General features: G+C 39.3%; 1 protein-coding gene across 4 annotated transcripts in view; it reads left to right on the forward strand.

Annotated features, from left to right (window-relative positions):
* The window catches only part of LOC148369487 (uncharacterized), a 47893-nt gene that overhangs the window by 847 nt on the left and 20547 nt on the right, over window positions 1–26499 (forward strand). For 2 of the 4 annotated variants that reach the window (XR_015850016.1, XM_088331511.1), the window contains exons 1-3: window positions 16395–16627; window positions 18069–18126; window positions 24551–26446. Coding sequence is in view for 1 of the 4 variants with exons in the window: in XM_088331511.1 (XP_088187637.1) it covers window positions 24778–26446 (1669 nt within the window). In the remaining 3 variants the exon portion in view is untranslated. Of the gene's footprint in view, window positions 1–16394; window positions 16628–18068; window positions 18127–24550; window positions 26447–26499 lie in introns of those variants that run through there. The other 2 variants (XR_015850017.1, XR_015850018.1) reach the window with 2 other exon arrangements.

Raw genomic sequence — 26499 nt, forward strand, 5'->3', positions numbered from 1 at the left:
ACGGCGGCGCAGTGGTTAGCATGTGTGCGGCACAGTTCTGAGGTCATGAGATCGAACCTCCTGTGTAGAGTTTGCATGTTCTCCCCATGCTTGTGTGGGTTTCCTTCGGGCACTCTGGTTTCCTCCCACATTCCAAAAACATGCATGTCAGGTTAATTGGCCGGTCTGAATTGTCCCTAGGTGTGAATGAGCGAGAGACTTGTCTGTCTCTGTGTGCCCTGTGACTGGCTGGCAACCAGTTCAGGGTGTCCCCTGCCCACTGCCTGAAAATAGCTGGGATGGGCTCCAGCACCCCCGCGACCCTAATGAAGATAAGCGGTACAGATACTAGGTGTATAGATGTATGTATATGCGTGTGTGTGAGGCTACATTTATATGCACTGCGCATACAGCACAGTAAAAAAGCCTTCCTATACAGTGTACGTATTTAACGTAAAAATAAAAAAATGATAATAATAATACATTTTACTTCAAAGCAGCTTTTAGGACACCTGAGTTCCCTGTACACAGAATATCAAACAAGAATAAAACAAGCAAGTAATAAATACCAAATAAAACTAAAAAAAAGTTAAAACTAGAATTTAGGAAACTTACCACTACATGTTTCCTCAAGTTCAATGTTGAATTCTTGAATGCAGAAATCTCTGTTTGTTTAGGCCAGGGGTCAGGAACCTATGGCTCTTTCTATAAGTACCTGTGGCTCAGAGACATATTTGATTGCATGCAAATTTTTTCCATCTCGTTCAAAACTTGAGCCATTAATCCTGTTCAGATACACGCAAAGCCAAACCAATGCTGAATTACAAGGCAGTACTTCGCAGAATATATAGGGCACGTTTTTCACTACAATTTACAGTCAAGGTGTCACACCAAAAAAAAAAAAAAAAAAACTCGTTTTGGCTGTACAACGCTAAAGAATCCTTTATATAAAAGCTCACTATATAATCTGTGTTCAGTGTTCAGATACCTTATGATGAATTCACAGAACAAACTGTAAATATGCCAAAACACCGGAAGAGAAGTTATTTGATTGGGTGAGTGGGAAGGATGGGTGGAGCTAGGCAAAAAGTGCAAGCACTCCCTCCCATCTCTCGCCCTACGCCGTCTGCGCCAAAGGTAAGCACATCAGGCTCCCTGTTTGCAGAATGTTGTGACGTTTTTACAAAATAACTGCTTGCATCTGGTTTGAAACCAATATGTATGAAAAAAGGGTCAAAATGAGTTTAACCGATCTTGAGTAATTGCAAGAGAGAGACAAGTTTAAAGTGGTATGTTTGTTGATTTTGGGGCACGGGCTCTGTGCTGAAGACTAAGCTTTTGTCTGGGGCGCGGGTTTAGCAATTTAGTAAATTTGTCCCATAATATATGGTGTGGCTCTTTCCCAAAATAAAATTAATATATTTTGCTTTTATGGCTCTTTGAGTCAAAAAGGCTCCCAACCACTGGTTTAGGCAAACAAAGGAGACGCTGCATATTGTAGCTGGTGTTTGGCACCCTTCTTAAGGGAAACCTGCTTGTGGTGTGAGCCCTGGGATGCTCCTCCTCTTCTATGTTTTTATAGTCGGTATTGCTAAGCGATATTTTCCATCTGTTTCATCCTTAAAATGTGGTCACGTGACAAGGCTGCTACGTTTAATTGGTTAAATATGGTAGCGCCTGGCGGAGTTCTGCGTCAAAATAAATGCGCCTTAGCGGAGACAGACAGACGCCTACTTACGTGGAGGGGATTTATTGTCACGGTCGCCATGACGACCAGTATGCCACGCCCCCGAACTCAAGCTGAAGCAGATCAGCTGATTGCTGGTCTGCTATTTAAGGCTGGATTTTGGGTTTGGCGGGCGCTGGCTCATTACACAATCCCAGGTCTGTTATGCCTTGTCCTGTTTTAGGTTTAAACATTTTCCTTCTGTTATGCCTTGTCCTGTTGAGTTCGTGCCGGAGGAACTCTGTATTGTTCTGTTTTGGTCCCGGAGTATTGGGCGACTTTTATTTTGTTAAATAAAACTTATGATCGTCAACGCATATGAGTTCTCCCTTCCTGCCTCCTGCCTCCGTTCTGGTCCGGTCCCCCACACCACCACGCCTCGTGACAGCCCCCTTCCACGCCACTCCACCACGCCACGTGACATTTATGAAGTAACGAATTAACAACTTCAATGTTACCTAATGTAGCGGAGCAAAAGTACAGTTTTTATACTCAGTCCAAAAATTCCCAAAACTTACTCAAGTAAATATAACGGAGTAAATGTACTCTGTGACTACCCCCCTCTGAACTAGTCCAAGGAGAAGTAACATTCAGTAAAAACAAATACACAACAATTCCCAGTGTATGATACAATAATAAATCACAATCATCTCCGTTGCCCAAAAAAGACTTCTTGGGGGCTGGATGTGGCCCACAGCCCAGCTTTGGTATGTGTGGGGTGTACAGTTTGTTTAGAATGATTTTAACACCGATTTAGAAGAAACAATTAAAGCACAGGATTTTCTTTCAATCAAATGTTAGGTATTATAAATATACACAGACACAACAAATACAAGGCAGGTGCATAATTTCAAAGATTTGTTAGTACAAACATTCATAGTTTTAAATTAAGTGAAATATAATTTAACTCAATCAATGCCTGAAGTTTCTCTCAGACGAGAAGTGCCGGTGCCTGCGAATTTTCCATCATGTGTCATTTTTAAAGGCCCACAAAATTTTTTTGTTTTGTAGCTATAGTCTACAGGCATGTAAAGGCATATCAAACAAAGCTTAAACCTTCATCCTTTATTAGAAAAAAGTATGTTTCTAGCTTTTACCATTGTTTAGTAAACAACAGTTGAACATAGCTAAGTTTCTTGAAAACACTCGTTTTCAAGTAAACTTCGAAGAAAAGCGGCTTTTCGTGACAGGATTTTTTTTTCATTACCTAAACAAATCTTTCTATAAACACAGGGGGATTTTGCTTGCAAAAATGTATTACAGGAACACTGAATTTATGTATGATGAACTATGCAGGAATTTTGCTAGAACGTTTAGCGCCTGATTTTCAGGGGTGGAGTGATCTTTCGCTTTCTGTCACCATGACGTTCGCATGCACAAACATCATCCCAGACCTGACAATGACGATGGGACTTTGTCATCTTATTTTTTCCTTGAAGCTCAGTTGCCCGTTTTTTAATGCCTTGCGTCTTTCACCATACTGTTTCAGTATGCCTTCTCTCTATATGGGGTCGCTGACACACTCATTTGGCAGAAAAAGGAAGTGGGGACTTCTGTAATTTGTGGACGGACAAAGATATGATCAAAGCCTCTCCTGCCATTTCATGATGATTTATCATACTGAAATAACTCCCAGAGGCTTGATACTTACTGATGAGCAGCGTCAAACCCTTTAAATGACGTATTAAAACAAGAAAAACGAATATTTACATTTTGGCACTCTGGGACAATGCTTCTGAAAACGTAATAACATGTTACGGCATTGAATGAAATGAAACAGTTTTCAATAGAAACTTGAGGTACAGGGATTATTAATATATGAGACTGGGTTCTGTATATGTTGTACATTAGACTGGTCATAAGAGTTTTGAGGTAAATTTGTAATTTTTCAGGTAATGTCCTAGACTTGACTTTTTTGTATTGTAAATGTTAACTCTGGAACCAGGGTGCATGCATTTAGTTGTTCATGATGGATGGTTGGATTGATAGATGGACGGATGGATTATATTAATAATCAATAATGATAATAATTTAGACATAAGAATGTCTTTTGATTTTAGTTACAATTATTATTTTTATGATCTATTTAAAATGTCATCATGTATCATCAGAATCCTTTTCAGGAGGTGTCCATTTAATCATGCCTTGACACTATTGTCATCAGGGCTCTCTCTATATCCCCCAAAATAGCTAGGGCTTAACTCAAATGTGCGCAAACCAAATATAATTCTATTGCTGATTATCATTTAAGTGTAGTGTAATAAAAGCCTTTAGGTTTTAATTGCTTCTCTTGTGTGACCAGAACACTTCACTCAGAAGCAGCTGTTCATGTCTGTGTTTTTTTTTCTTCTTGGGTGTGAGATCGAGGTTATAAATAAGAGGTTGGTGTTTTGTTTTTTTCCCCTCTGCAACGGTGTTGTTTGTCCAGCTGCTGAAAGTGTTTGTTTGTCCCCGACCAGTGCAGGTGTAGTCGCTGACTGTCCCCTTGACGTTCGCCTGGGGTCTTTTTAAAGCTTACTCCAAGGCTTTGCTATTTGTGCTCCTTTTACATCACCTATCTCAGTACTTTTGTGTCATGTCATCCAATCTTTATATTGGAAAAATTAAAACAATCTTGGATAACACCACTAAACACAAATAGAAAAATATACAGATATGAGCATTCAAATTTTGATTGTACAAATTACATATAGGATTCTATTATATCAAGTTTGTTAATTCTCCCTAAGTCATCTTCTGTAACAAAATGTAAACGTTCTGATTGTTACTTTACGTTTATAACCAATACTTTTGGGAAGTATTTATCCTCTGATTTGTTGTTTTTGTGTAAACTGAGTGGGCCTAGTCTTAAACAGCAGTCTTAAACTGGCGACCCACTGGCCAATTGTAGCCCCCTGGATGATAGTTTGAAGCCCGGGCCTTAATATGAAGGTTTAATGTTATTGCAGCTCACTCAAATTATAGATTCAAGTATCAGTGATTGATTGCTATATTTTCATATTTTATCCTCAAGATGTTTATATCCTTTTTGTGTAGAACATTTAAAAAAATATATTTTAGAACAGTGGAATGTTTTGCAGAGCTTTTCTTGTGAAAAACATAATTTGACAGATTTCATCCAGACCCTACCTCCTAGCGGCCCCCAAGTAATTTAAGTCTGAGACCTCAAGGTTACAAAAACAGATCAACCCTGAAGGGTGTGGTAATCAAAAAACAGCAACATTATTGGCCAATAGCATCAATGATGTCAAAACAATAGAGTGCAATAATAGTTAATTTAAGGAACTGGCATCCTGTGAAATCTACACATTTGTCCAATATTCAAAAAAGAATAAACTTATCAATGTTCCCATGATATTGTTGGGTCATTTGGAGGAGCCACTAATGTCAAGACCCCAAATGGAAGAGGCTGGACACTTGCTCAATACAAGAGATAATATTTATTAGGAGAATCTTAAACACGTGCGAGGGGGAAAAAAGGGCAGCGACGGGTCAAGCTCCAGTCCATACCTCAGGAGAGCTGCGGCGTGGAAATCCAGCAGGGTGGACGAACGAGGAAGCGGTTGGTCGGACAAAAAGGCGCTGGAAGCATTTAGGGAATTGGTACAAGAATACAATTTATCTTTGGCAACCTTGCAATAACCTGGACTAGCGTCAACTAAAGATACTGGCAGTGTGCATTTTACCTCTGAAAAGTGATGGGTCCTGGGGACTCGCATGCTCAAAAATCTATGGGTCCCAACAGAGATCTATGGGTCCCCAAAATTTAGCGTTATCGGGGTTGAAATTGTAAATCGGCGACAAATATATAATATAAATCTATATATTCATGCAGTTTTAATCATCAAATTATTAATTCATTTTCTGCATCAAATTATTGTTGGTAATATACCGATTAAAGGGATAACCACAAACCCTTCTTTTTTCAAATTTTCTCCTTTTATACCTCCTTTTTTTCTTAACTTCTTTATACAACATAATTCGTAATATCAATCAACACTACACTTCCCTCCATTCAGGACATTGGCCAGAAGCGCTGCCTATCCCATGCTAAGAACATTACCGGGGACCCCTCTCACCCCCATCATGGACTGTTCACTCTGCTAGCCTCTGGGAAGAGGTTCTGCAGTGTGCGGTGCAGGACCACCAGGCTCCGCAATAGTCTAGTCCCCCTGGCCATTAGACTGTTAAATGGTCAATCTAACATATAGTTAACTTAAATCTAAACGGCTGCTAATCTGACTTTTTGCACTACTGGCAGTTTTTTATAGCTTGCCACTCATTGCACATTGCTCTCTGCACTATGGTAATTACAGCGTTATTGTTACAGTGTTAATGTTACTGTGTACCTGACTTGTTAACCTGACTGCCCATTTTGCACATCTGGTTAGCTACTCTTCTTGCACTATCGGCACTATGGTTAAATACTATACGTAGCCAATTACAATACAACTTTATTTATATCTGTACATTCAAGGAAACTGTGGGGGTCAGATGCATCGACATTTCGTTCTGTATACACGTGTACTAGAATGACAATAAAGTAGATCTGAATCTGAATCTGAATCTGAACAAAGCAAGTGAGCCGTTTGAGACCCGGCTCTTTTTAATGAGTTGAGCCAAAAAAGCCGGTTCTCTAAAAAAAGACGGACTTCCTTTTACTACACAACGAGATCTCGTTGGGCGAGGGCGTGCAGACGAAAACTCGAACCGCGAGACCAAAACAACAATGGCGGATCTTTCTGACGAAAAGTTTGGAGTGCATTAAATCTTTGTTAAAAAAAAGTAATCGGGTAATGATGACAATTTTGTGGCAAAAAGGTTGCGTCCCGGGGACGCACGTTGATTTGAGACTATGCGTCCCCAGCAAAAATGATGCGTCTAGGACGCAGGTACGCGGGCAAACGAGAACACTACTGGTCATCAATTATGCACTGAATGGCCAATCAGGGCTGTTCTTACCTCTGGTGTCTTGACGAGGATGGGCTGCAAGTGGTCGTCGTTGGGTGTAACAGATATCTAGGTTGTAGAAATTGAGTAATGTTATTTCAACATTTGGGAACGTTAACATTTGGAGTAAAATAGCTGAAAGATCAGCAAAAAGGCGAGTGAGATCCGATGAATGTACTCCTTATTTTGTTGATTTCTTGCAGAAAACTATCTAAGCCTGGTGGTCAGAGTTGGTACAAATTGGAAATGTAATTTTAACTTGAGGGGGGTAAAGGGTAACAGGAAGTGGAGCCTGGTTGTTAGGCTATGAAAGGGATATGTGGAACTATATTTGTCACTTGGTGGGATGTCATGTAACTATTTCCTGGTGCAAATGAAGTATGGGTTTGTTAATGGGAAAAGAGTTTGGATTTTGGTTGAACTTTATTAATTGATAGTCAGGTGGTCAGTCTACAAAAGCCTGCTGGCCTGCCAAGTTTACAAAGCTAGAGAAGCTAGACCTGATAATTATATGCTATGATTCCCAAATGAACACCATAATTTCTTGTAATCATATTTTCTTTCAACACACTTAAGTAATGGTTGAACATAAAACCTCTTTTGATAAAACTTTTCATTTATTTGTGCAAGGAGAACATGCAACATCCGCACGGGGAGACTGGTAGCTGGAATTGAACGCTGGACCTTGCACTGTAAAGCTGCACGCTAACCACTTGACAGCCGTGCTGCCCTGCCCTATCACTGTCACCTAATCCCCAAAAATATATATATAAAACAAAACAAACAAATAGATAAATACATCTATTTGTTTTTGTTTGCAGTCTGGTTTGTAAAGGGAATGTCACCACTAACCAGATGTTAAATATGCTTTGTCCTAATTTTGATTGATTCTGAATTCTTCTGGGTCTGTGTGTGTGCGTGTCAAGTCTTAAAAAGTAAGTGCTATGAGAAAGTCGTATTTCATATTTTTCTCTCTAAAGTTCACCTCTCACATGCACCGGAGAACATGGATGTAAGCGAAGCTCATTTACAAATGCAACTTGATATAAATCACATTTGATATATAAATATAGAAAGGTAACAATGCAAAAAAGTAGGTACGGTTAAAAAAAAGGCAAAACAATCAAACAAAATGAGTCTGTTGTCCAACTGTGAGGTCTGTTTACTTCTTTTTTTCATCACGTTAACTTTCTTGAGGCCTCATGTCGAGTTGTGAAGGAAAAATATCTATATGAAACCCCCAAAAGTATACAAGTTTATCATTTGAGCTGGCTACATTGCGTACCAGTTAAGTATGCCTGGTATCTAGCTGGAAGTTGATGCCCGTTTGATGTCTTGATGACAATTTTACAAGATTTATATGTATTTATTTCAAAATTTCTTTGACAGCTTATACATTGTTACGCTGGGACAAATGCAGACAGATTCCATTACAAGACTTTTTAAGGCTATTGGTTAACACTGACAAGCATATGGTGATGATTTATGACCTCGAGCGTTACGAAGTTTGACAGCGCCAGTTGGGTGGCCGAAATAGATGCATGGGTCTCCTTCATTCTCCCCATGAGCTCAATCCGTCTCTAATGTAAGCCTGAGCTGTTACTACACTTCATGTGTGACATGCTACTTATGTCTCCCAAATCTTTGATTAGCACATAATAGTATCGGAGGAAATTTGAGAATTTTTACCTTTAAAGTCCACATTGACAAACTCCTATTATTTTTTTGTATGAACAGTGGTTATTTTTACATTTGTATGAGTTTTGAAATGTTTCACTTTTAACATTTCCCAAACTGGGTGTCATTCTGATTTTTTGTGTTTAGCTTAAAAGGTTTCATGTAATAAAGGGGTGTAGTCAGCTAAGTCTGAGTAGCTTCATGGGGGGCAGTATGAAGAGGTGCATTCATCACGGCAGAATGTACCCACCCAAACGTGTGCCCCACCTTTAGACTTCAAACCTTCAACTTAAAAATAACCTGCAATCGGATTGCATGGTATCGGGACCGTTTTTCTATTTTCTTGGAGATTATGTGTTTTACGCATAGGAGATACAACTTGTATTGTTTGGAGATGTGCGGCATTGCGCTGCCAGGGAGTGAGGGTTGAATTTCAGCCTCAGTTGTGGTGTGATGAAAAAAACAAACAAAAACACGCACATGAACTGTACCAGGAATGTCCCTATTATTATATTCTGCTGACCACTTGATTACAGATGTACACACAGAAGGAGAAAGAGAAGGGTGTATTTTAAATTCAAGCCATATGCTGTGAGAATCGAGGTCCCCCCTCCATTATATCCTTTAGGCGGTGTGGTTAAGTTGGGTTTTATTGTGGTCTTTAGTTATGCGGTTAGAACGGCTAAGTAGCCGTTTTAAGGTGGTTTTTTGGACTCCATGCACTTATACAGGACTGGATAGTTCTCTCAGATCATATTTGTTTTTGGAATGTGGGAAGAAACTGAAGTTCCCAGAGAAAATCTGCTCAGGCATGAGTGGAGCATGTAACTACGCACTGAGAGGTTGCTAGCGCGAATTGAACCTAGGACTTCTGAAATGTGAGTTCGACATGCTAAACACTCAATCACTGTGCCGCCGTTATTGTAGGTACCTGTTCATTATTAGCTGAGTTTTAAAAAACAATAATAAATATTTAGCGAAGCAAGGCAAAATATGCTACCGTTGAAAGCAGAATATAAAAATAGGACATTATTGTATGTATGTAAGCATGATGTAGAAAAGTTTAGCAATCCAACAAAGAGCCTGGCAAAACTTCAAATGAAATACTAGATACTCTCCAAACTAAAATTGTATGAATTAACAGGATTGCCAATTGACTCTTTTGTTTACATTCACTAGCAAAAGAAGCACAAAATATAATGTCCAACTGTCAACTTCAAGCCTTCCCTCAGTAGTCCATACTCTCATGTTGACCCTGGGATTGCTTGCTTGTAGGATAAGATTTATCTGCCACTGTGCTAAGTATCAGAACAGAATGCTAATGAGGTGTGAGCTGTTAAATCAAAGCTTCAGGATGCAAGCTCTGAGTACTAAGGATGTTTGCAGTTAAAAATAGACCACCAAGGCCTGAGGTTCGTTAATTCCATCACTAGCTGGGATTAGCAATATCTAAGCACTCTGCGCCATTAAAGTTATGATGCACACACACCATATTCTGGCACAGTTGAAAATCATCATACAACTAGTGGTAGGTGCAGAATGCATACGTGCCAAGTACTACGGTTTTGCCGTAATGAGGACGGTTTTCTTGAACCCACTACGGTATTACGGTTGGGTCAGGAAAACTATGTTTTTTTTTCTAAGTCTTCGGTGCCGTCCGTACACTTTGGATTACTTTCTATCATATCGTTATGGGGTTTAACGCACAAAAATGCGTTTATCCGAGGAATCAACTCCTTGCCCTGAAGAATTCTCGCGCCGGTGTGATGAGAGGGCCCTATCGTGGATGCAATGCCGGAGCTAAGGCTAAGCGGCTAGCGGCGTTATAAGTCTTCTGTACAGTCCGTAATCATGGTAAATGTGAACTCTTTACCAAATAAGACCGACGAGCTGGCTGTGCTGGTGAAAAACATCAAAGCGTACAGGGAGTGCAGTTTGCTGTGTTTTACGGAAACGTGGCTCACGTCTAGCATCTCGGACGCTAACGTGTAGCTACCTGGAGCAACCGGTAGCTACCGGAGCTAACCTCCTCTCCGATTCCCGGCTTAGCGTGTGACGTCATCCACTCCACTAAACGGAACTCCAGAAAACGAAAAATATCCATCGGCATATATCGCAGGTAATTGACTATGCAATTTATTCCAAATTATTATTATTTTATATCGAAACTGATCAAAATCAATTATATCATTATTCACTCATAAATATATTGGAATATCTCAAATAAAAAGTTTCCAAATTAAACTGAAAACCAACACTGAATAATATTACTTCAATGATAAAAAATTAAATGTTTTGTTTCTTATTGGATCAAATATTGAAAAGAAAAGAAAACTATGAGGGTTTTCTATGACATTGTTGTATTAATTAGATTATTGAGCTTCAAATAACTTTCTTTTGATTAAGCCCCCCCCCCCAACTCTGACCGTCTCTGGGGATGGGCTTTACCTTTAATGTCCATAGTCAACTCCTAACATATACACATTAGTTCCGCCTATTGGATCTTACTAATATTCCCAAATCTCCCCCTTTAAGTGAGTTACCCGCATTTCTTTTAACAACATCATTAATGACACCAATAACTGCTTTTAAATAAGACAAGTTATTACAGGTCCATTTTCCCTGATCTTCTGATCCTGCACCCTGATCGGATCCTGATGTGGGACCTGTTACTCCGAAGACTTCCTGAAGATATCTCGATTTTGTAGGACATTACTGTCCTGGCTGAGCCTGTGATGATCCCAGGTTGAGCTTTGTTCTTCACCCAGACTCTGTTCTGGGTGCAGCTCCTGCCTCTGCTGTGCTTGGGTCTTTATTTGAAAGAGGATGCTATCTTCTCCTTTATTTGAAAGCCTGGCCATGTCAGTTCAAGTTCTCTTGACTGGACAGGGGTGTTATGATGTTTCCACCCATTAGGAGTTGATTTCCACAAGAACAAATCAGCTCCCACTCGTTGCTATGACCTGTCTAGCAACGGTGTCTCCATCAGTGCTTCCGGGAATTTATTCGCCTCCTTGGCACAGTGTTACACTTTTAGTTTTATCTACTTTGATGGACCTGGCCTGTGGCCACCATAAGGACTGTTGTGCTCTGGTTATACACTTTGTGATGCAATGGTGACCTTTATGAACTTGTTCAGCATTTCCACTTGTAAGTGAACAGGGATGACAAGTCGACATCAGCAGTCAATCTGCATTTAGCAGGTTTTGTCAATAATGCCAGTACAGCTGAAGCTGTGGTGGAAGAGCCTTCTTTTGGTCAGGATATCCAGTTTGCACCAGGTTCTTCAGTCTGTTAACGACACTGCCTGTGTCTTGTGCAGCTCTGATCTGAGCCTGCCTCCTTTCTGATGAAGGCAGATGCTGGTTGACGTAGGCACAAACATTTTTCTCTAGATGTCTTTTTTTTCTGGCGTCAGTGAATCTCGAATTGGAGCCCTGGATAGTGTGTCTGCTTTGATCAGGTTCTTCCCTGGCAAATACTCAGTCTTGTAAGTGAAGCGAAGCAATCTCACCCAAAACCTCAGAATTCAATTTGTGCATATCTGTATTCTGCTTGATGCTGCAGATTATTAGGGTAACTGGGGGCCATCCACCTGATGTTGCTTCTGAGAAAGAACTCCAAGTCCAAATGAAGAAGCATCCGCTGCACTTTTTTTTTGCACTTTCCGGACTGTACCGAGCCAGGATAGTAGGTGTGCTCAACTCCAGACAAAGCTCCTCAAGTTCTCACTGTTGCATGCTCCCACTCGCTGTCAGTGTTAAGCAAATCTCTCAAGAGCTGTGAGAGCGCTGCAATCCTTGGCGAGAATTTTCCCACATAGTTCACCATGCCAAGAAATCGTCTAACACCTAATGAATCTCTTGGTCTGGGCATTTCGGTGATTGTGTTAATCTTGATTGTGTCTGGGTCCAGGCCCCGGCCACTGACAATGTGACCCAGGATTTTAAAACAGTTCACAGCAAATTTGCCCTTGTCCACATTAAGTGTTGATCCTTCTTGTTGAAGTTCCTCAAACGCCTTGCTCAGCCTTTGGTCATACTTTTCCACGAGATGTCCCAAAGACAACAATGTCATCTGCAAGATATACAGTTCCCTCGAGTATTGTCAGCAAATGCAACATCCTCTTCTGGAAGTGTTCAGGTACTGACGAAATCCCAAATGCCAATCTATAAAAAAAGGTACCTTCCAAACATTGTAAAAACGTTGTCAGGAGGACTGATTCTGGTTGTAGGGGCACCTTTTTTAGCAGAGGGCTACAAAGTGACCCATCTTGTGGCAGATTTGGCACTCTCCAACCCTTGCAGTGCATTAGGTCAGGGAATGGGACGGCTCTTTGCCACAACATCCAAAGGCTCTTGCATGTTCCCTTGATCCCTTACTTTGGGCACTTTTAGAATGTTTCTGGATTTTTTTTCCATTATGTTTCTGGATTTTTTTTTCCTTTATTTCATCAGAACCACATTAGATTTGTTACTTGTGTCATGCAGAATGTGCATGTGTGTCTTATTTTTTCATGTTGTGTTATTTTCAAAACATTTTTGGCCAGTGGTAATTCTCTGTCCACCTGCAGGCATTCTGACAGTCCCTGGTGTATTATGTCGACCACCAACCCGTCTCTGATCATTTCTTCTTGCATTGCACCATAGTTAGTGTTCTGCCAGTTATAAACTGCTGAAATGAATTATACGACCAATTCACCTGTTTCTTGGCTCCTTTTTTTTAATCTGCACCGTTCATGAATCACATTGTGCTGAGAAATGAAGTAATATCAAAAGCTTATTTCACTGGCTTATATTTCAGTTTGTCTTCATTACTTGGCTCCAGTGTGCTCAGAATATCACCAGCTTTATCACTCCAATGGTTTAAACCAATGAATTGGCTTGAAAAGCATCAACTTTTTCGTCAAGTCTAACAGCAACTCGAAATCTCTTTAATCTGCGGATCCAGTTTGGCCAGCTTGCAAAGTCTGAGAAGTCAAAGTTCTCTGGAGGGTTTATTAGGAAAAGGGAACACATCTACTGCTTTGGTCCTATTCTTAATGTGTCCTTTTTTTCACAACAACAAAATATCTAGGATCACTCTCAATGTAGTCTTTAGCAGCCTTAAGTATTTTTCATCTTGATTTGGTCATTTTTAACTCACTACTAGTTAGTTAGCCTTGTAGTTCTGCTACGGCGATCAGTACTCAGTTGTCAAGATGTCCAGTTATGCCTTGTGGAAATGTCTTTTCTCCGGCTTCCTTGTCAGCTTGTCATTTTCTCACAACATACTTACTGTCTCTGGCGTTACTTTTAATATCTCTCGTCAACTCCTACCACAGGCACATTTATTCCGTATATTGGTTCCTACCAGTATTTCCACATAACAAGAAGATGACCCTCAAAATCCTGATAGTTCACAACTTTTGTTTTCCAACCCAGTTTAGAAGGTTAAATAATGCTTATAATTTAAGTAAACCCCGTTATGGGTGAGCATTATTGCAGAAAAGTCTTATTTCTCTGACTTCTTCCTGACTTACTTATAAAATATTTGGAGTAGTATACAGTATTTATTGTGTTTGTCTCAGTTGATTTCTCTGGAATAACTACTGCTCGTGTTCAATTTTTAGAAATGTGGTACTTGTATGATGAACAAATGATGTGGGTCCAGTTGAATCTGCCACTGGTGTGGTTATGATGTAAGATGGCAACATAAAGAAATGGGACAAGGGCAATAAAGCTTTCACTTTGCTTGATTCAACAGCTTGTTTCCTCTGGCTAGCACCGACACACACACACACACACAATAAACAAAACGTCACTCTCAATTGTGACCACTGCATATTTGCCATGTCAACCAGAAGAGTCATTGCATTAGCAGAGCCCCGAGGACAACCAGAGCGACCAGAATACTAAAGAAACAATTTCACAAGCAAGAAGAATGAATAAATAAATAAATATGCAGCAAGAAAAAAAATCGGGGATTTATCTTTTTCTTCCCACCAGATACCTTTTTTGTGTGTCATCTCCACAGCTATTGGGGTACCCTCTTATGATATCTATTCAGTGTATGGTTGCATTTAACTTGAAGAAATAGGAAAACATTGCCCCAATCACTTGTGTCTGTTTCTTTTTAAACTGAACACATTCTTTGATTGGCCTGAGCACTCAAAAAGTCTTGGAAAAAAATAATTTCTATCTTTTGTCACTGTATCTATTTGGCAGGAACAGAATTATTAATGACATGGTCAATGATGGACTTATGCTGCATTCCAGAAAATAGGGAAGTCGGATTATCATACTCTGAGGATACGACCTCAAAGCATTCCAAGAAAGGTGGTAAGTTAGGGGTTTTCAAACTTCCAACCGGGAAAATATAATTGGAATGACCCTCGAGGTGGGAGGTCTTAGTCGCGAAGTTGCAAAGTAGATAGCTGATGCAAATGTTTTGGTCATTGCCAGTGAGGAATTTCTTGTTGCGTATGACAACCTATAGTGATACTTTAAAAGTTTTAGACAAGCACCTGTGCATTCGAGTTAATACAACAATACATTGTTGAAAAAATAATCAGAGTTTATCAGTCACACTGAAATCAGTTCAACTCACTCTGTAGCAATTTGAATGCGACGAGAAAGACATGAATGTAATGACTTTGGCTCCTAAAAATGTTTAACATGGCACTTTGGTCCCAGTCAGCGTCTTTTTTTGTCTGACCTGTCTCCGTCTGGTGGGTTCAGGCCAACAAAGATGAAACATTCTAAACAGTTTACAACAGCTGCAGTTGGTGTGATGTCTCACTAAATGCCAGTGTCTTTAGCGGTGTTTAAAACATTCTTTTTTCTGATATAAGAGGTAATTCTCTCTCCGTCTTAGATCAAACTTAATTAATGGTCTTTTTGGAATCTCTTTGCCTCTTTTATTATTTATTGTTGTAAAGTCTTTTGAGTACCTTTAGTTTCATTATACCAATGTCCGGATATTTTTCGACATCCCCCAAAAAATGTTTGTATCTACCATTTTTTGTAACTCAAATGTTCTTATGTGGGGGAGCGTCTGTAAAAACTTTAAGTCTGTGTGTTCATGTTAAGTTACAGTAGTTTTATTTTAAGTGTACAGTAAATTCTTACGCATCATCAACAGTCTCTCGATCTCATAACTGTCAACCTGTGCCAATTGCTGACCCTTATTATTGATTGGAAATCATCCTTATTTAGCAATAATAAACCCAACTACACACCTACCCAAGGCAGGACAAAGTATGAAGAATACCCTGACAATATTACCAAACTACGATGAGCTCTGCTACCAGTGACGGAGACAATCCAGATTAGAGCTGATATGGGCAAGTTGAAATCTGTCTTTTTTAAAATAAAATCCCTCATAAAAATTGTTATACGACGTATAGAATTTGAAATGATCTAAAAACATAAAATTTGGGGAAACGTATAAGTTCACAGGCATATGGTCTCCGTGATTTCTCCGTCCATTCGCCACATCCCACCTTCCTCCGTAACCCCAAATTCACATTTGTTACGACGCTCATAATGAAATCAAATTTTATTTTGTTAATATCATCTTATTTATTTTACAACTGTTTTTTTACATTTATTTACTATTTGAGTGTGTTTTTAGTGATCAGGAATAAGTGTTTAATAGCTATTTAGGGTTCATTTGGATGCGTCTGGGAGGTTAAGTGCAGACCAATTTATTTTTAATTTTTTCATATCGGGAAATTCTGTTCGTTTCATGAGCAATTAGGGCTCAGAGCACGATCCTGGAACGAATTAACCTTGTATGAAGAGTTACCGCTGGATTATAAAAAAGTATATTTTAATTGTAGATATTCATTTGCTGATTATACTTCCTCAAATTTGAAAAGTACCAACAAGCACTTTGAAGGTATACTTTGGAGGGAAAAAGTGCAGCAGTAATCAAGATAAAAATGTAATACTACTTGGATTGGCCGCCAGCTCTCTCCTGCCCTCTTGCTCTCCCACTCTTGCTCTCTCTCACTCACCCCTCCTCATGTTTTGGTCACGCTGTCACTTTCCAAGCAGCTCAGCAGCCGCCATTCGGTAGGCAGCCACACAGGGAAAGAGCTCCGACAGGCAAATACATAGAGCACAGAGAGCTAGACAGGACAAATAAGAAATGTGTAATCGCATGGAGCTGAAGATTTGGCAAAGGCACACAGCTTATTGAGAGTTGGCGCATAGTATTTGCTCCCAGTTCTCAAGCTCGGACGCTTCGGGGGGCTTTGGTGACCAACGCTTGTATGAAGAGCGGGAATGACAACAGGGGGACCAAAACATGGTAGAGTGACCCTTTCCTTGAAGTTGCGATTTTGTGAAGCACTGAGTCTTTGGAATGACCTTCAACATTCTGCTACTGAAAGGGCCCTTTTGAAAATATACATTGAATCCTTGGGAATTATCTATTACCCTTGCTCTTGATGATACAATGTCAATTCAATTTCATAAAAGTCTCTAAAATGCAATTCAGATTTACTTTTAACCAATATAATCCGAGCATAAATCTTACAACTTCCCATTTTCAAAAGTAATATTAAATGAGGTGAACTCGTTGACTTGGGTCATTGGTCCAATGTATAAACAATAATCTAAAACAGCAAAATGTATTTTGAAAAAGTTTCCATTATATTTTTTGTCTTGCCAGAGAACGACAGCAACTTTTTGGTCTTTAAATGCTCACAAGTAAAAAATGAACTCATCTTCAAAGAAATGTCATAATTATTCAAAGTAGCACACACATAGAACACTTTAACATACTTTTTGCACACAATCTGCTAGCTAGTCAGTGGTACAGTAGACATCAGCTGAATAGTTGTGTAAGAAACAAATAAATAACTTTCGCTTTTTCTATGGTACACCATGGTTGTAAAACACAGATAGACTCCAATGCATCAAACCAAACAATCAAACTTATGATATATCAAAGTCATATAAATGTTGCTAATTAGGTATTGCTGCAGGAAAAAAACAATTTTATTACTAAATTGCCAAAACCAGAAAAAAACATTTACAGAAAGAAACAATACTGTTCAGTTATCTACTTAGCTGGAGGCAAATAGTTTTAGAATGGCATAACACTCAAACACTAGATTGTATTTTGTTTTACTTGAAATTTATCTTCATAGGTTCTATGTATCTTCTCCTACCACAGTCTTTTCAGGAAGATTTGAGTGGAAAAAAAAATCTAATTCTGAATTTATGTTCCAATCTCCTTTAAATGTACTTAAATATAATATATAATTAATCAATAGCAAACATAAAATATTTTGCATGTGGATACTGGGAATAAGCAACACGAGGCAATTTTCTTTAACTGAATCTATTTTGATTTGAAATTTGTTAGACCTGTTGCCTTATGCTCAAGGATATTTGGTTCCTTGTTTTTCTTGAAAAGGAAACAGCTGCATTTGTTAATTCTATTTAATTTTGATTTTGTCATTGTGTTTTGATACATGATTATTTCGTTTTTTTCAGACCGTATCACTTAAGTATACATTTTCATCAAGTTACACAATTTCACCCATCTTTGTGTAGCTATCAAAAATAGCAAACATTTACATTAGTTTAAATTATTGCATTTGATCCAAACTCGAAGAAAATCATAAAAAAGCTCACAATATTCTGAAACTGCCCCTCATTAAAGTGATGTATTGTCGTCGTCCATGTGGTCCAACCAAGCCTTTTATTTATGACATCTTGACAAGAAGTCATTTGTGTTGCAGCGTGCATGAAGTGAGACTCGTGCCACGCAGTGTCCCCATGGGACTGTTTTAACTCAAGGTGAGGATTTCACATTGCCAAGCATTTGGCTTGATTTTGCATGCCCTCTCCATGTATTTGCTGAACTGCCTGGTATGTGAATCAGACAGCAGCATGACGAAACTGTCAAAATAGTTACTTATCTGACTCTTACTGTGACTATCTGTCTCAAAATGTGACTATAATTAAATTACAAAACTATTATGGTCAAGTCCTTTTTGCTGCGGCAAAGGTACTGGACTGCCTTGTCAATATCAATAATTCCCATCTAATACTTTGAAACCCATGTTAACAAGTAAATATATTTCTCTAAGTTTTCCCAAAATAAATCATTTTCTCAATGCAAAGTCTGGAAAACAGTAATTACCACAAGATACATAGTTTTTTCAATGAAAAGTCCATGAAACAGTCAATATTTATGTGTTGATGTACAAACTATAAATTTAATATAGTTTAATCAAATATTTTATAGGAGATATGCACAATCCAATCACTGAATAACTATACTAAGCTTTTTGTACATATGTGAGTCTCAAATTAATCCATTATAGCATGTTCCCTTTCACATTTTAGTTCAAATGGTGTTTTTCAGCAGGAAAGAATAAATTAAGAAGTTACTTGGTTGTGAAATAACTGTGGTGGGAAACTGAAACAACTGTGTCAGGTTAGCTAAAGCTAGGATCTTCCGGTGTGAGCTTCTGATGTTTGTTTGGTACTCCAGTAACTCCCAACATTTTTTATTTTTTTTTTAACCTTAATTGTCTATGAGTAGCAATGTTTTTATACCCAATTTTTCTGACCAATGCTTAAATGAGAATATTCACTGTTCCTAAATACAGATCCCACCTACGGATAATGGTACATAAAATTCGCGTTTGCAGAAAAAATATCTGGTATTCTTAAAGAAAAACTTTCAATCCCAACAAAATAATTGGTATAATGCGGCAAATATTGAATGACATTTTTACATTTCTTTAAATTGAGTTTCTTTATCATTAAATGGCAACTAGAAGGCAGCCAATACTGGTATCACATACTATCTCTTGTTCCGATAGCTTAAACAGGCATCGGCACTGATCCCTGGTATTGGTACTGAACCATTTTGGCTACAAGTGCCTCAGCAAAAGTGACCATAAAAGTGGCATTTTGTGAAATTCTATCTCACAAATCAAAAATCAATTCATGATGGCCCTTCATTCCCCCTGAAAATGTGTAAATGTTTTTCTTCACCAATTGAACATGTGAGAGTGCTCCCTGACTGTGTGTTTTTCCTCTGTGTTGTTCCACCTTTTGGGCTGCAGGGTTGAGGGTGTGCCCATCTTCCACATAGGGCTTATTTGTTTGTGGCTAGTTCACTGGGATGATGTTATGCTGCGCTCCATGCCATTCTAGACGTTTGAGTTGGCAGGACCTCGTGTGTTAGTGAATGCATTTATCCACATAAACTATTGCTTTTGGACCCAAACAGTTACAGTCTTTTTAAGTAATTCCTGAGTTTATCAGGTCAGATAATACACAATTTTATTTCTCTTAAAATAGCCACAAGAATATTTAATCATTTGGCAGGAAGCTCTTGCTCACAAGATATTGTATATGAATGTGATTTAAACAGATTTTTCTCACATTGAAATTATCATTTGGTGATTCGAAATATACCCTTTCACTTTTTCTGTCTTTACTAAGCAATCGATCTTTCGTCTGAAATCATGAAGGTGTTCTGTTCTGTGAGTTATATACTTTTTTCGTAGGACAGGTTTTGTGAGTTGTCACTATTCAATCGAATCAAAGTTAACCTGGTAAGGAATTTGTGATATCAGTTGATTCATGCCATTACTTTGTCCTTTTGTAAGTACTAATACCATAGCATGAAACGACAAGATAAAACCATTTCGCAATCAAGAGGGGAATCTCTGTATATTGCACTATTTTTTTCAAAGATAAAAACATCAGACATAACACAGGAAATGCTTATGTTTATTTGCAGGCGTCAAGTGTCTGAGAAAGCGCTGAACTTTTAGCCAAATGCTTAGTGTCTGTGGTTACTTCTTTCGTGGAGGATATGTTTATCACACTCGGCACATAATTATAAATCGCATTACTTCATCACAGCCCTCTAACCTTTTGCCAATTGGGCCTTTAAGTCTGTGTGTAGAGGACAGATGTCATCAGAGCAATCTGATTTGAGACATAGCGACATAGCGTTTGGAAAGTATTGACAAAATGGTTGCCTAGGAGCATCGCTGGGTTGTCCAGTAGCTATTCTTTCGATGTATCTTCTGCGTGCCTAGGTTAGTTTGTCTTGGTGAAAGTGAAACCTTATCCTCGGCTTCTATTGATGAATTCTGGAGAGTAGGCTTTCTTCCGAAAGGTCCCCGTAGATAGCTGGATTCCTCAAATCTGACATGTCGACTTCCTGTTTCTGTCACTAAATAGCATCCTATTCATCTTGGACAGCCTGGTCTTACTGCCACCATGCTTTGCTGTTTATATGGTGTTAGCTGGGTATTAAACATTTTCTTGATTCTGCCAAACATGAATCTCACCACTATCATCATCTGACCAAAATATGTCATACAGAATACTGCAATTACTTGTCAAAATTCAATCGATTGGCTCAATGTTTTGGTTATCGTTTCTGCATATAATATTACGTTGAAAATAATTTGATCAAACTTCCAATAAGGGCCATAATATAACAAAAGATGGAAATTGTGAAGCACTGTCAATACTTAAAGGACAAACGATAATCTATTGTAAAAAGCTTCTAAGTAAACCAAAACACACATTGCACCTTTACTTTGTCAACATTAGTTTGACACTTAACAGTTTTCCCATAACTTTTTTGCTGTTGTTGTTTTTTTGTATTATTATTTTTTTTACTTATTTATAATATTTGCCTTTTGTTTCCTCAATTGAGATTTTTTAAGCAAAATTACAGCAAAGTAAATGCTTAGTCTACTCCTAAAATAGATGTGACCAAATAACCCAATATTCAAAGTATGTATGCTAAACACACATAATTTTCTAACCAATAGTTTTATACTTGACATTGAGAATTCTTAAAACTTGAGATGAAAATTCCAAGACCGAATGTTATAATTCCTAGTCATTTAGAATACGGGATCAAAAGGTTTGCCAAACATGAAGTATCAGTGATCTTTGGGAAGTGCCGTTTGTTAATTGCTTTGCAGTTGCCAACAGAATTCACCGTAAAATCCCAAAGGCTCAAATCCTATTTCTGTTTTTGGATGGTAGCAGACCCAGATATTGAAACCATCCTCATCTTCCACGGTTGGCCATCCAATCTTCAATAATGCAAGTGTGGTTGTTTATTTCTGGGGGTGAGTGAGTGCAAGCTGTAAACCAGCTATTCGTTATACTTAATCATCTATGTGCATTTGCTGACATAAGGTTAAACCTAAATAAAATATTTCAAAAGTATACCTTAAACCAGTAGTCGCTAACACTAATCAAATTAGATGTAGCTTTCAGCTTCAAAATGATCAGTGACATTAGTGTCCGACAAAATGCAATTCTTAAAGTGGATATAAATCAACAAAAGCACTGTCCGCAAAAGTCAGTTAGTTTATCACACATAGACTATCCTAAATGTTTATTCAGGTCGTTATTGTTTTTCCGTGATTTTTTTTCTCTTGATATGTTTACAAAAGTCACCCTGAAAATCACTAATATTAGATAAAACATGTTTACACTCACCCTGCCATGTTCTAAATGTTTGAGTTTTCATAACTGAAAAATGACTGGCAGTCTAACATGCCTCTACAGACACATCAATATTTTAATTTTGAATTTGTCCTGTTAAAAGAAACATTAATTATTTTAATCTAAAACACAAGGCCATATCATTCTTATTTTGAGCAGCTTTTATGTGGAAAACAAATGGGTCAGAAATCCATGTCATAATGGCAAATAGGGTAGCGCGCAAGGATGCTGCGGCTCACAGCTCTTCTCCAGCTAATGAGCCAAATAAAGTTGTTCTTAAAGGAGTAAAGCGGTCGAGAAAATATAAAATGTTAAACCAGGCACCATGTCAGCCTGCGGTTACTACATGTAGTCTATTTACTGGGATTGTTTGGCTCAGTTTTTTTTAAGTGAACACCAAATGGCTGGAACTGGCTGCTGGACTTCCTCTGTGACAGACCCCAATCAGTGCGGATAGGTCAGAACAGTTCAGATGTCATCTACCTCAGCACGGGCTCCCCCCAAGGCTGCGTCCTAAGCCCCTTGCTGTTCACCTTGATGACACACGACTGCGTCCCTAGGTCCGCCACAAACCACATCGTGAAGTATGCTGACGACACAACAGTGGTGGGCCTCATCAGGGATGACAACGACCTGGCCTACAGAGAGGAGGTGGAGCAGTTGGTGGGCTGGTGCAGGGACAACAGCCTGGTCCTGAATGTCGACAAAACTAAAGAGATCATTGTCGACTTTAGGAAAAAACAGCCCAACCATGCCCCACTTTGCATCAACAACAAGGCTGTGGAGGTTGTCAGCAGTATCAAGTTCCTAGGGGTGCACATTACAAACAAACTCACCTGGTCTGTGAACACTGCATCACTGGTTAAGAGGGCACAGCAGCGCCTGTACTTCCTGCGGAGGATGAGGAGAGCCCACCTGCCCCCACCCTCCCTCATTACATTCTACAGGGGCACCATAGAGAGTATCCTGACCAGCTGTATCTCTGTGTGGTGTGGAGGCTGCAGCGCTACCGACTGGGGTAGTGTGAGGAGGGTAACGAGGACAGCAGAGAAAATAATCGGGACTACACTTGCCTCCATTCAGGACATTGGCCAGAAGCACTGCCTATCCCATGCTAAAAACATTACCGGGGACCCCTCTCACCCCCATCATGGACTGTTCACTCTGCTAGCCTCTGGGAAGAGGTACTGCAGTGTGCGGTGCAGGACCACCAGGCTCCGCAATAGTCTAGTCCCCCTGGCCATTAGACTGTTAAATGGTCAATCTAACATATAGTTAACTTAAATCTAAACGGCTGCTAATCTGACTTTTTGCACTACTGGCAGTTTTTTTTTATAGCTTGCCACTCCTTGCACATTGCTCTCTGCACTATTGTAATTACAGCGTTATTGTTACAGTGTTAATGTTACTGTGTACCTGACTTGTTAACCTGACTGCCCATTTTGCACATTTGGTTAGCTACTCTTCTTGCACTATCGGCACTATGGTAAAATACTATACGTAGCCAAAATACAATACAACATTATTTATATCTGTACATTCAAGGAAACTGTGGGGGTCAGATGCATCGACATTTCGTTCTGTATACACGTGTACTAGAATGACAATAAAGTAGATCTGAATCTGAATCTGAATCTGAATCTGAAAATGTTTGAACTTATAAACCAGTTTCTACAACTTGTGATATTTTACAAAAGCATGAAGAATGTAACTTGCCAAGAATCCTTTTATGTACCACGCTATATATATTGTCGTTGAGAGTGTACGTTTGCTAAAGGAATTGATGTGGGCCAAGAATGGCAGACAACAATGAACATCCATCCATCCATTATCTGCACCGCTTATCCTCACTAGGGTCGCGGAGGGTGCTGTAGTGCATTCTAGCTGTCTTCGGGCAGTGGGCAGGGGACACCCTGAACTAGTTGCTAGTCAGTCGCAGGGCACACAGAGAGACAGACAACTCACTCGCTCATACACACCTAGGAACAATTTGGACTTGCAAATCAACTTGACATACATGTTTTTGGAATGTGGGAGGAAACCAGAGTGCCCAGAGAAAAATCCACGCAAGCACGCGGAGAACATGCATACTCCACACAGGAAGGCTGGTAACTGGATTTTAACCCATGACCTCAGAACTGTGCTGCGGAAGCGCTTACCATCCAGGTGCTGTGCTCCAACATGGAACATATGTCCAATAATATGTAGACAACACTTATGTGCCAGGTTTCCAATGATATCAAAGAATATTAAATGTCATAAAATGTAAACTTAACCTTTACCTTACATTTATTGGTCCTCAAGCTATTTTTATTAGGCAACACAGAAAATGGGAATAAGACACCTAACCAGACCCCCTATAAAGAGGTTGACTAACATTTTCCTTCCTGTTTACTGAATGTTTGCATGTTTTGTTTAATTGGTTTTCTTCAGTAGTTTACTAGTTTAACATATGTTTGATCGCCATTGTATGGGATAAGTAAAATATAACATGTCCGTCAAAACCAAGCATTACTGCTAGTTTTATAGGCACTTTATTTGATGTAGTTCTTGCAGTGTTGTTTTTATGCGTATAAAGTATTGTCAGTGGAAAATAATAATTCTTACATTCTTAAGCTTTTTGTGTAATGCACAATCTAATATTGGACATTTTGTCTGGCTTTAAATAGAGCTTAGTTTACTAATTACTAATAATTTATTGTTTCTCTCCCTGTTCATTTAGAACTGCTGTTGCTCCTATAGTCATCCATCATGAGCGTGGATCAAGTAACCCCAACTTGTCTTCTATCTGTGAATCAATCATCTGGTTTCCTAGAAAAGGCGGGTCTTTGAAAATAATCAGTTGTACAGTTTAATGTGCCTTAAGCTTCAGTAGTATGAGATTTAGTTAGTTGTGAACCAGAATCCCTGCTGGACTTAGTGGATTGGCTGCAAGGTCCGCAGAGTAGCATGGCTTCTTCTCCTCATCGTAATGTTCCATCACCTCCTCCTGCGCCTCATGCTAAACAGCCCAATAATTCAACCTCAAGAAGTTCTTTCGGGACTTCTCTTTCAAAGGAAACCTTCACCAAGCAGTATTGCGTGTCCCAACAAACCTCTTTCTTACCATCTTGTTCACATCCCCCTGCTTTCTCTCTTGAGACCAGGATATGTCCAGCAAAGCACGGTATTGCGGTTTCCCTTTGCCTTGTGGATACAAGCACTCCACCCGCACCCGTTATAGTCAAAGACAAAGGCACAGAGACAGAGACAAAACCTGTTGGCTGGGTGTCCCCTAATACATGGGACAGTCGTTTTAACGGCACAGGGGTTGAGGCAACAACAGATGTAAAAGACCATGCAGATTTGTGCAAAATTGAAGACCTGTGTGAGGTTGAAAATAAAAAGAAATGCAGCAATTTTTCAGATCAGATGGGCCTTGACGATGACTATATAGATATTGTACAGGCAACAATGCTTTTTGGGTGCACTCCATCAGCAACAAAGGCCCAGACATCACAGGTGGAATTTCAACCAAAATCACAAATTGAGTCGTGCATCCAAACCCAAAATCAACCAAAGCCACGTAAAGAACATTCACTCATTCATTTACCTGGAGAAACACAATCAAAGAGTTATAGTAGAAAAGATTATGCTCTGTGGCAACATGGAGACATGACAGCGGACCCTTCAGCTTCTCTTGAGCATCCCCAACCCGACCAACCTCACCCTGTTACCTCTGAAACTTTTCAGTGTGCGGGTACAATCCAGTTCTCAGAGGAACCGTATACCCGCTGCACAACGAGAAGAGAAGAAAAATTAGCTTCCCAAACTCAGGAGTTGAAATGTCTCCATAGAGAATCCTACAGGGCTGCCCTTAAATATCCTGTCTCGGTTCAAGAGAAAGCCAGAGTTAGGATTTGGGGTGTCATGCATGAGGATGAAAAAGTTTCACGTTGCAATGGCAGAAGGCCAGTAGAGAATTTTAAGGGTGCACCTAAACTCAATGACCAAAAGATTTTATTTAAATGTGGGACACAAAATCAAAACTTTTCCAAACAGAGTGGCACTATCTGTGAAGAATTAGGAGAGAAAAACACTGTCCCATGTTGGAAACCAGGAGATACAAACTTTGATCTATTTGACTACACCAGACAACATGACAGAAGCACAGAAATCCTACCTCATAGGACCACTGTTCCTTTTCAGGAACATCATGGCAAATCTTTTATAAATATGAGTGGAACAAGCAAAGGTGGTTTTGAAAGCACTCCTCAAGATCCAAAGCTATGTGTGATCTCCAAGTGCACAGACGTGTCGTATAGCTGTTCCCAACATCCCAAACTGTGCAAAGGACCATTTGATACACCCACTGAGCTGAGCCAAACTGTATCCACATCTGTTTCACCACCAAAAAACAAACAGGAATCGGATGGAAGATCTTCTTCCCTTTCCACAGCAGTAGTGGATACCTCAGAGAAGTGCCAATTGATTCTCGTTGATGGAGTAAATGTCAGGAGCGGCCAAAATAATGACTCCGGTGGAGATGTGCCTCAACTTCATGTGGTCAAGTGTAAAAAAAGCACAGCTTTCCAATTAGTTTCTCCCAAGAGTGACAAAGTGACAATGGCCGGTCAAGGTAGACTACACATGATTAATTATGCATATATATTAAATACCTGTTTTAGACAA

Source organism: Urocampus carinirostris, chromosome 3 (assembly GCF_059441175.1).
Source record: "Urocampus carinirostris isolate Australia breed hairy pipefish chromosome 3, RoL_Ucar_1.0, whole genome shotgun sequence".
NCBI classification, from domain to species: Eukaryota; Metazoa; Chordata; class Actinopteri; order Syngnathiformes; family Syngnathidae; genus Urocampus; species Urocampus carinirostris.